This window comes from Lipotes vexillifer, unplaced genomic scaffold (genome assembly GCF_000442215.2).
Source record: "Lipotes vexillifer unplaced genomic scaffold, Lipotes_vexillifer_v1.1 scaffold1158, whole genome shotgun sequence".
Lineage (NCBI taxonomy): Eukaryota > Metazoa > Chordata > Mammalia > Artiodactyla > Lipotidae > Lipotes > Lipotes vexillifer.
In genome coordinates this window covers 524,051-535,887 of record NW_006793745.1, presented here as the reverse complement: position 1 = coordinate 535,887, position 11,837 = coordinate 524,051, and the positions used below count along the sequence as shown (strand labels likewise).

At 42.8% G+C, this 11,837-nt stretch overlaps 1 protein-coding gene across 1 annotated transcript in view; it reads left to right on the top strand.

Annotated features, from left to right (window-relative positions):
- Positions 1–8,680: 8,680 nt before the first annotated feature.
- SMYD1 (SET and MYND domain containing 1) overlaps positions 8,681–11,837 on the top strand; it is a 37,078-nt gene continuing 33,921 nt past the window's right edge. The window contains exon 1 of the mRNA XM_007466726.1: positions 8,681–8,903. Within this exon, the coding sequence (XP_007466788.1) occupies positions 8,767–8,903 (137 nt within the window). The 5' untranslated portion in view covers positions 8,681–8,766. The remainder of the gene's footprint in view (positions 8,904–11,837) is intronic.

Sequence of the window (11,837 nt, the reverse complement as noted above, 5' to 3'; positions counted from 1 at the left end):
TGACTGTGCCGGGTCTTAGTTGCAGCACGCGAAATCTTTTAGTTGCGGCATGCATGCGGGATCTAGTTCCTCCACCAGAAATCGAACCCGGGTCCCCTGCCTTGGGAGCATGGAGTCTTACCCACTGGACCACCAGGGGAATCCCCATATGTACATATCTTTATCATATATATGTGTGATGAAAAAAAGTTTAGATTGTTTCTGAATCTCATAAGATTTATGTCTTTCTCTAGAAGTATTCTGGAACTTGTTTCACTGGACACTTGGAGGTTCATCCAAGCTGTTGCATATAGCTGTTATTTATTCATTTAATTGCTGTACCAAATTCCACCCATTTTCCTGTTGATGGGCATGTCCCTGGGTGCACTGTGCAAGTTTCTCTTGGGTATGCTCTCCTTTCGTGTCACCCTACTGTTGACCAATTTCAGGTTCTTATCATCTTTTGTTAGTGCCATGGCAATAGCTGCCTAACTTATCCTTCCTCTCATTTCACCCCTCCAATCTACTCTCCATACTGCCAAAGGGTTCCATCTGGAAGTCATCCTGGCTCCCCGTATTCTGGTGGAGAAAGTTAAACATGACTGCTATTCCTGGACCTCTGTGCACCTGCCTGATATCATTATCTTCCTACTGTTCTCACCTCCCCACCCTGCATTCACTTGATGATTCAGCAACATTAAACCTTTATTGATTCCCCTAAATACCAAGCTACTGAATAACTCAGTTTATTGTATCTTCTGCTTCTTCCTGAAACACCCTCTCCCTACTTCCTAAAGAACTCTTCCTCCCCTTAGGAGTAAATACGATAATGAATTCAGTATTTCTCATTCTCATGCCTTTTTAAAAAAATTTATTTATTTTTATTTATTTGTTATTTTTGCCTGTGTTGGGTCTTCGTTGCTGTGCACAGGCTTTCTCTAGTTGCGGTGAGCGGGGCTACTCTTCATCGCAGTGCGTGGGCTTCTCTTGCTGCGGAGCACAGGCTCTAGAGCAATCGGGCTTCAGTAGATGTGGCGCGTGGGCTCAGTAGTTGTGGCGCGTGGACTCTAGAGCGCAGGCTCAGTAGTTGTGGCGCACGGGCTTAGTTGCTCTGCGGCATGTGGGATCTTTCCTGAGCAGGGCTTGAACCCGTGTCCCCTGCATTGGCAGGTGGATTCTTAGCCACTGTGCCACCAGGGAAGCCCATGCCTTTCTTTATATGTATATTTTTACTACATACGTATTTATCCCTAACTAACATGAAGTATTGCTTTACATGATTTAAAACTTCATATAAATGTTATTATGCCTGCTGTTTATTCCCCTACAGTTTGCTTTTTTCACTCACCACTGTTTTTTGTTTTTGTGTTTTTTTGCAGTATGCAGGCCTCTCACTGTTGTGGCCTCTCCCGTTGTGAAGCACAGGCTCCGGACGCGCAGGCTCAGCGGCCATGGCTCACGGGTCCAGCCGCTCCGTGGCACGTGGGATCTTCCCGGACCGGGGCACGAACCCGCGTCCCCTGCATCGGCAGGTGGACTCTCAACCACTGCGCCACCAGGGAAGCCCTTCACCATTGTTTTTTGATGTTAACCTCTGCTGAGATGTGAGGTTCTAATTCATTCCCTTTCACATCTCTATAACATCGATTGAAGGAATGCACATGAGCTATCCGTTCTCCTTTCATAAGACTATGAGCTTATTTCCCATTTTTGCTTCTACAGACAGTGCTGCTTTAACCTTCTTGGACAGTCTTCTTGTGCACACACCTGAGAGTTTCTCTGGGGTTTATACTTAGGAGATGCTGCTGCTTTTTATCTAGGAGGGCTCAATAATACCCACCTCAAAGGGTGCTGTGAAAACCTATAAGGTAGTGCAAATAAAGCACAATTTCAAGCGTTCAAACATTAATTCTTGCTGTTAGACTATCTCTCAAATGTATATGAAAAGCTGGGACATAAAGGGTGATAGTCTGGTGCCAGAATGATAAAGAAGGTATAATACATGTGCTTTTGTAGCTGCCAGAATACCTAGCCGATTGTAATTTTCTGCCCATGTCATGCTGTTTCTTCACCTGCACATCTCTGCTCCTGCTGCTGTGTCCTTGGGCTTGAAATGGTCTCCTCCAGTTCTGGTTCTTCCCCTCCGCACTTAATCCCTGTCTGCTACTTCTCTGAAGCCTTCCCTGATTCCTCAGGCTGCCTTAAGTACCCTTTCCCCTTTGCCTCCTACATCTCTCTCACCATCTTTATATGCTTTTCCATAATCCTCTCTAAATGGTCAATGTCTTAGATACAGGGCCTACGTTTTAATCATCTTGGTATCGGGGCACTGAGTATAGTACCTGGTACGTGTGCTGATAAAGGCATGTGGAATGAGTGAATTTAGGAATTCTTGGGAGGAAAGCAGTTAGGAGCTAAGGTTTTCTAAGAGCGAAGGAAGAACGATGGAAACAGCTGTGCTGCTCAAGTAAGAACACAGGGACCAGAGAGAGTGTAACGTTTTGTCAATGATATAATTATACAGGATATAATGGACTATTCAGGAGGGAGCCTGCTCCTGTCATTCTGGAATGTGAGTGCTAGGTGTGCACAAGAACTTCTTTGATCCTGTGATTATGCAATGAATGACTAAATCAGCCAGTGAATACACTTGAAAGCAGTGGGCAACCCCTGGCTTATTTAACACTGCTAGGCATTAGCTGTTATTGGTCTAAAGCAGGATTGGCAAACATCTTCTGTAAAAGGCCAGACAGTAAATATTTTTGACCTTGTGGGCCTTATGGTCTTTGTTGCAAATATTCAACTCTGCTGTTGTAGTGTGAAAGCAGCCATAGAAAATATGTAAACAAGTGAGTATGGCTGTTTTCTTATACAATTTAATATGTCATCATTGAAATTTGAACTTCATATAATTTTCATGTGTCACAAAATATTCTTTTGACTTTTCCCCCCAACCGTTAAAGAAGGTACAAACCGTTCTTAGTTCACAGGCCCAAAGGAAACTTGTTGACCCCTGGCGTAAATGAATCTTAGCTCTGGGTACGAAGGAAGGTCGAATCCAATGATAAAGGGCTGTTCTACTGAAAAAGGCCTTAGAAAAAGATTTAAAATCTTGCAGCTCCCTTGATTTGCCACCAGATGGTGGTCCCTGCAGATGTGTGACTCAGACAGTGAGCCTTTCAACAGAAGGGACGATTGGAGTTTTTCCAGGTTGTGGTAGATCTGCCAGTGCGCTGTTAACACAGGCACACAAACTGTCTCAATGATTCAAAACGGTTACTCGAGGTTTCATTTCTCCACCTTCACACTTATTTGTACATATTCCCTGAACTGCAGCATATCCAACTGACGGGAACACAATCATTCTCTTAAGACCTCTGAGATTATTTGCTTGAAGATCCAGGACAATGATAAAAATACAGAATATGGTTAAAGATTTTAGGGCTGCAGTGTGAAATCTGGGAACGGATCCTATCTAAGATGAAAGTTAACCAGTGGAGCTTATAGTAAGGGCTACTTGAAACCCATGTCTAGTCTTGTGATGTTATGCTACTAACTCTCTCCAAAACAGCCCTCAGTCCTGTCCTCTCTTCACAGCACCTCTTTCTACCCGTTTTTTTTTTTTTTTTTTTTGGCTGCACAGCACGGCATGTGGGATCTTAGTTCCCCGACCAGGGATTGAACCCTTGCCCCTACGGTGGAAGCACGGATTCTTAACCACTGGACTGCCAGGGAAGTCTAACCTTCTGCCCTTAAGGTGCATGACTGGGGATCCAGCATTACCCTTGCTTAGCACATGCTGCCAACAGTTGCCCCACACCTTCTTTAGGGTATGGGAGTACTCAGTAGCCATAGTAATGTCCTTGGCATGTGTGTGTGGCCTGAGTGGGGAGGGAAGTTCAGCTAAAAGAGAGGTGAATGGGACCGTAATGGTCATTCTCATCACCCCTTGTCTGGAATCTCCCAGCTCAGACCACTCTCCTGGACCAGGGGTCCTTTGACTTGAACAGTCTCATTTTTCTTCTTTTCTCACCACCCTTCTTTATCCAGACACACCAAAGAAAGAGACCGGATGGTTATTAAAATCATTAACAATGGAAAAAGCTTCCATCTTTTTGGAGCAGAAAAGGGCTCAACAGAAACATGATTGTGGGGGGTCTGTGAATCTCAAGTTTACGATCTTAACTGCTAAACCACATTGCCGTATGGTTATGTCCACTCTGGCCTCCTAGTTTGCTTTCTCAGGAAATGCAGAATGAATCTCTTCTTCCATACTGTGATGAATGATGTTGAAGAAAGGTCTCATGTCCTTCCTGAATCTTTTCTTCTCTGGCTAAACAGCCCCAGTAGAGCAATAAGAAAGCCTTTCAAAACTCTAGATGTGCTTTTCCTGATGACGAAGACCAGCAATTCTCGATGGAGGCAGTTCCACTAGTTAGGGGGGTAGAAACGTGGGGGTAACTTTTGGTTGTCATGATGACTGAGGGCTGCTACTCACGTATTGTGGGCAGGGCTAGGGCCAGCAAGAAAGGTTTGGATCCCAGTGGGGAAAAAAAAGAACTGGAGGGGGGCAGATGAGCAAAAAATGTTTACGTAGGATTTGTGTTAATACGTAATATAGCAGGGCCCTGTGCTCCCTTCCCTCTCACCAGCCTGATAACCAGAGCCGATATCCCCTGTCTCACTGGTCCTGGCCAGAGGTGCTAGATGTCCTGGGAAGCAAGGGACAGCCCTGTACGTTAAAGTTTCTCTGCCCATCCTATACAACTTCAAATATCCAGATGTGTATTTCACTTATGTAAAATTGTTACCAAACTCAGGTTCGGCTGCTCGCTGCTCAAAAGCTAATAATTTGAGAGGCAAGCATCAGTAGAAAGGAAGGATACTTTAATCAGAAAAGATGGCAATCTGGGGAAAAGCTGGACTCACGTCCAGAGGTCAACTTTGAAGATTCTTCTCAGCCGGGACAGTTTTTAAAGGGGAAAAAGGGGAAGAATCTCAGTGAATCATGGAGGCAGGAGGTTGGGTTCTGCATCATTCTCCATTAGGTAGACTGGCTGACTCTTTCTTCAGATGTGATCTTGCCTGCGTGATCTACCTGCAGGATTGCTTAAGGGGGCTGTTGGAGGTAGAGAGCTAGTCATTTGTTAACTGTTTAATTCTTCATTTTTACATCTTTTTACCTAGGAAAAATATCAACAGATTAGACAAAGCATGGTGTGCATTCAGGAGAACATAAATCAGGAGTTAGGTTAAATTGCCTAGTGATCTCATTCCTATAATTAGGTTCTTTCAAGGTTAGAGGGGAACAGAAATGGGCAAACAGGAAAGGGGCAAAAGAGCTGCTTTCAAAATCTTGTTTATAATTATCTGAGTCTAGAACTCTGTTTTATGTAATCTTAGAGCAGTTTTTGTAAAGTTTCAATGTATGGTAAATTTTCCAGGAAGGCAACTTCTTGTTAACTGAAGAAAGATCATACTTTCTTTCATACAGAACTTACTAGGAGTCACTCACCATTTCAGAAAATCATGTCACAGACAACAATGCCTTGTGTGGTATTTGTGTTCCCCAAATCAACCTACATCTTTAGCTCTCACTATCATAGTGATTCTTAGAGGTGCAAACACCTGACTACTTTATCATGTTTTCTAGTGTAGTTGTACTCAAGCATGTGTCTTGTGAGCACATTGACACATTTAATTTACAATGAATATATATACTTTTATTATAATTTAACTTTCATTTTTATTTCTCCCTTATTAGGTTAGACCAATGTCTTAGTCCATTTGAGCTGCAACAACAAAATAGCAAAGACTGGGTAGTTTGTAAACAACAGAAATTTATTTCTCACATTCCTGGAAGCTTGAAGTCTTAGATCAGGGTGCCAGCATGTTTGGCAGGAGGTTCCCTTCCAGGTCACAGGATTCTCCTTGTGTCGTCACATGGCAGAAGAGAAGGGCCTAGGGCATCTCTCTGGAGGCTCTTCTATAAGGCGCTATGTAATCTCATTCATGAGAGTTCCACCTTCATGATTTAAGTACCCCCCAAATGTTCCACCTATTAATACCATCACCTTTGGGGGTAAGGATTTCTACATATGAATTTGGTGGGGGACACAAACGTTCAGACTATAGGAGTTAGTAATTTATGTTTTTTAATTTTAAGAACTGATAAATTCTGTGTGAATTTTATTTCAGAGCAGCAAAAGGGATTTTTTTTTTTTTTTTGCAGTACGCGGGCCTCTCACTGTTGTGGCCTCTCCCGTTGCGGAGCACAGGCTCTGGACGCGCAGGCTCAGCCACTCCGCGGCATGATGGAATCTTCCTGGACCGGGACACGAACACGTGTCCCCTGAATCGGCAGGCGGACTCTCAACCACTGGGCCACCAGGGAAGCCCAGCAAAAGGGATTTTATATGATACTTACTATAATGAGAAACTAAGTATAATACTTTATGTGTTAGTTTCCTATTGCTGCTGTAACAAATTACTTAGTGGCATAAAATAACAAATTTACTATCTTAAAGTTTGCTGGTCAGAAGCCAGAAATGGGATTCACTGGGCTTAAATCAAGGTGTCGTCAGGGCCATGCTTCCTTTGAGGGCTCTTGGGGGAGCAGCTGTACCCCTGCCTTTTCTAGTTTCTAGAGGGTGCCAGCATTTCTCTGCCCATAGCCCCTTCCTCCAATTTCAAAGCCAACAGTATAGCATCTTCAACTGTCTCTCTGACTCTGACCCTCTTGCTTCCACTGTTACATCTCCACCTGACTCTGACCCCCCCTAACCTCCTCGTATAAGGATTCTTGTGATTCCATTGGGCCCTCTTGGACCATCCAATCCAGGGATAATCTCCCTCTCTCAAGATACTTAATTTAATCACATTTGCAAAGTCCCTTTTGCTATGTAAAGTAACAGATTCACAGGTCTGGGGAGTAGGACCTGGACATCTTTGGGGAACCATTATTCTGTCTACCACACTTTAATAATATAATTCTTGTTGTTCTGATAAGGTTGAGACTCAGCTGAACCTAAAGCACTGGGTTTGATGCTCCCTTTCTCTTTCTGACTTGGGGCAGGTAGGTTTCTTCCCTGACCTTGGCTTGGGCTGAACCTGTTCCAGGGGTATAAGTGTGTAGAGAAAAACGACACCATCCCTACCAGGCTGAGCTGCTAGCTCCCAAGGGTGGACTCTGGCTGTTGCCAGGCAATGTGGATGCAGGCATTCATTTGAAACTAAGCTAAAGAAATCATTTTCTTTAATCATTTTTTTTTTCCCCTGAGAGCATGTGATGTTGACTTTTGGGGGCACCCAGTTTTAAAGGTCTTAATGTGTTTTGGTCTTTTGGATACATCAGAAGTCACTGAGTTATTCTCTGGTTCCAGGGGCTATGTGTTATGACCTAAAAATTGGGATACGTGGTCTGACAGAGGATTCTGCACCTGCTTCCAAGAGTCAAAGAAGTCTCAGGAGATGCAGTTTGGTTAAAGACACATTAGAATTCCTAGCATATCTTGATGGTTTGGGGAAGATAACGTGACAGAATAAATAAAATAAATTTGCTATCATTTAATAGGTTCTGTACTAAGTACCAAGTGCTGTGCTATGTCCTTTGTATATATTATCTCATTTACCAGTGAGGTAGAAATTATCACTGTTGTTTTACAGGTACTATCTCAAAGTTGTCCTAGTAGGCTCAAAAGTCAAACACAGATCTATCTGACTCAGAAGCCAGTGCTTGTAAGCTACCACACTCACAGAAACCCAGAGCACAGAAATCTGTAAACAGATACATCCCTGAAACTAAAAATATTACCTTGAAGATAAGCCATAGCTCCAGATCTGCAAATGTCTTTCTTTTCAAAATCAGTGAGAGCTGCCTGGAGATCAAGATGAGTAGCATTTAGTTCAACAGAGATTTTAGAATAATCCTTCCAATGTCCTTATTCCTGGGAAAGAAGAAGGTATTGGTATTTTTCTGGCAGCAGACACCAATTTAAGGGAGATTTGATAGAATGATAGACACGAGGGTTTTCATTTTCAAGGCCTACCTCCTCTCATAATACAGCCTGAGTAATACATCATCAGGGAACGCTCAGACCTCCATGCCCCAGGCGGGGATGTTGTGGGAGCCCCAGGTAATACTGGAGAAAAGGGATGTCCCTTGGAGCCTAAATAGTTCTGTTATATACATGGCAAAGGGGTCAATTTAGCATCTGCTGCTTTCTGCCAACAATCTACCCGTGGGGGAGGGAGTAGGGAAACAAGGGGCCCATCTCACTTGAGAAAGTCCAAGGCTGACAGCTGAAGGGTCCCAGAGCAGCAAGCATCACCTCGCCTCTTCTCTTGGACCATTTCAGCTGTCTGCTTTGGATTGACAGAGGCATCTGGCTGCTAAAAATACCCTACTGACCAAGTGCTGCCTATTCCAACTACAGCTGGGCATGACTGCAATCCAGGACTTAACTACTCCTTGCAAAGGAACTTTTCAAAAGCTTTCAGGCCCAATTTGAGAAGCACACCAGCCCATGGTCATTTTCTACTTTGTCAGTTTTGCTGGGCGGTGAATGGGACCCTTTCCAGGTCACTGCCCTCTGGCCTGGCCCATCCGTCTCCAGGAAAAGAGGCAGAGGGGGAGTGAGGGCCCAGTGGCTGAGAGGGGGTAGGGAAGGGGAGGTGCCTGTCCATTTATAGTCCTGCTGTTGGGATGCTGAAGGTGCTGAAATAGCAGCGAGGACAAGGGACTTGGCTCAGTGTTAAATATCTGCTGAGCTGCCCGAAGGTTCTGAGATGACAATAGGGGGAATGGAGAACGTGGAGGTCTTCACTTCTGAGGGCAAAGGCAGAGGTCTGAAGGCCACTAAGGAGTTCTGGGCTGCTGACGTCATCTTTGCCGAGCGGGCTTATTCCGCAGTGGTCTTTGACAGGTACGGAACGTGGGTTGTCTTCTTTTCTCCCATTGGTTTGGCCGGTGCCACATTCTCGAATACTTTGCTCTTAAAATCAGCAGGGAAAGGGATACAATCCATGTGACCATTGATAACGCAGGGCACTCGGACAGCTAAGTGTTTGCTGGCATGACTCTTTCTGCAAACAGGCATGGCCAATGGGATTCGCTCTGGTGCCCGGGAGGGTTGCAAAGGTGAGCAAAGGCTTTGGGGCACGCTCTCAGAACACCAGTGAACTTGGTTGAGTGGGAGTGCTGTATGTGGAGAGGGTGGAGGGGCAGGGAGTGGAGAGGTGGGTGTGTTGCCCTAGGAAATGTTCTCGTATGGAAGGCTCCATGTTTTTAGCTTCTGAGGTGTAATAAATATATTAGAGGATTAAGTAATTGCTGAGACTTTAAAAAAGTAATTGTAAATACACAAGTAACTCTGGAATCCACTTACCTTTAAAAATTAGAATATCTCCAATGAACTGGAATCCCCTTTCACCTTTCCCACCCCATGTCCCAGTCCCCTCTGTCTTTCCTCAGATATAACCCTTGTTATGATTTTAATGTGTTTCCTTCTAGAATGTTCTTGTACTCTTACATATATCTCTATCTCTACCTATCTATCATCTATCTATCTATCTATCTATCTATCTATGTACCTGCCTGCCTATGTATATCCGTACTTATCAAGAAGTATAGCTGTAGTTTGTCTGTTTTTTCTTTTTAACAGAAATGGTGTCATACTTTTTTTTTTCTGGCTGCACCATGTAGCTTGGGGGACGTCAAGTCCCCGACCTGGGCTTGAATCCGGGCCATGGCAGTGAAAGCCTGGAATGCTAACCACTAGGCCATCAGAGAACTCCCAATGGTATCATACTATAGATGTCATTCTGGAACTTGCTCTTTTCACTCAACAACATGTTTTGATATATATCCTTATGGGAATTATAAGTCTATAGCCACTTATTGTAAATCCTCAAAGATCTGTGTTTTTCCTGCCCACATGTAGATCTATCCATGTTGATACATATGCTATATGGACTGCTGTGGATTTTAACTGCTGTGGATTTTCTACCCTATGAATATATGAACTTTTGAAAATCTATTCCCCTATTGAGAGACATTTGGTGGTTTCCAATTTTTCATAAAAACAAACATTTCTGTGATCAAAATCCTTGACCATGTCCACTTGTATACATGTGTGATTATTCTCTAGGATAAATGGCTAGAAGAGGAATCACTGTGCCGTAGGGTGTGCTGTTTTCCATTTTAATAGGATCTCCAAAGTGGCTCTATTAAATTACATCCCCATTTCCCCACAATCCTGTCCATACTTTACCACCAAACTTTTAAAGTAGTACTAAATCTTTCTTTATTAACAAAACAAAACAAAACCCTGCACTGTGATAAAATTATGACAGTATCCTCTGAGCCCCAGAACTGGGGTGACCTGCCTGACATTGAAGTGGTCTGAATTAAGATGGCCTCTGATAATCTAGGCTTTGTGGTTGGCTCACTGTAAGACCATCCTGAGAATAGGCATGGCTTTTCAGAGATAATCTGAGTAGCATTCAAATTCTCATCTCTTCCAGCTTACCGAGACCTTCAGGGAAAAGACAGTGAACAGAGTATACGGCTAGCTACAGCTGAAAAATGTAGGGGGGCTGAGATGACAGTAATACCTCTTCAAGGGGAGCGTGTCTTTATTTACTTGTGTGTGTGTGTGTGTGTTGGGGGCAGTTGAGGAGTCAGTTGGATTCAGAATTAAGACATAAAAAGCTAGAAACACAGGAACTCTGAACAATGATCTTGTTACCATTGCTGAGTTGCCACCTTGCCTTTTATGGAACACCTCTGTGGGTGTCTCCAATTCCCTAAAAGCCAATATAGCCAATCACGTTTCGTTTTCAAGAGCGTTTGGAATTGAGCAGGTTTTCCTTCCATTACAAGAGTAAAACTTAGGAAGAAAAAACATGTATCTTTACACGAAGCTAACATTAACATTGTTGTCTAGTTCCTTCCAGCTTATTTTAAAACATAGGTTTCATTTGTACTGTTAGCTGGGATCTTATAAACTATCATGGCTTTTCATTTAATGATTTAAGTACCTTCTGTGTTACTATACTCTCTTCATAAACATAGTATTTAATGGCTGCATGCTTTTTGACCACTCCTTTATAACTGGACATTTAGGTTGTTTACCTGTTTTTCTTACTATAAAGAATTCATCATTCATTTGAAGTAATAACTATAAAAAAACTTTAGTGTATGTTGTGGATAAAATGCTAATAATATCTTATATTATTGTTACAACAGTAATAAAAATTAGGATGATTGGAGTAAACAATCTTTAAAATGATTAAAAACAATCTAAAAGACTATTTTAGAAAGTGATTTACCCAGCACACCTGAAATTAACACAATATTGTTAATCAACTATATTTCGATAGAAAAGAAAGAAATATAGATATTCAAATTACTGTTTCACAGTTTTAAAAAAAAGTGATATACTCAAACTCATCACTGCACAGATGAGGAAACTGCTTGGGTGCACCTGAGACAGCCCAGAGAGGCATCAGAGGAAAGCTTTGCTCATCCTGTCCTCACTCCAATTTTAGGCTCCTGTTGAGACTCAGCCACCGTAGAGGAGAAAACTGACTGGAGAGGTAGGACCAGGTGACCCCCAAAAGTCACTCTATAAAAGAGGCACTTTCTAATCCATGTTATTGCAAGCCATGTTATTTCTGCCTTACCCTCCAAACAAAAACATGAAAAAGACTTTATCTTTAGTTGAGTACTGCATTAAATGAAAATCTCTTCTTGCAAACGATACATGACATGTACATATATATGTATGTTATGAAGCGTTACAACAAATGAACCCCTGTGAAACCACCATCCTGCTTAACTAGAACATTCTAATACA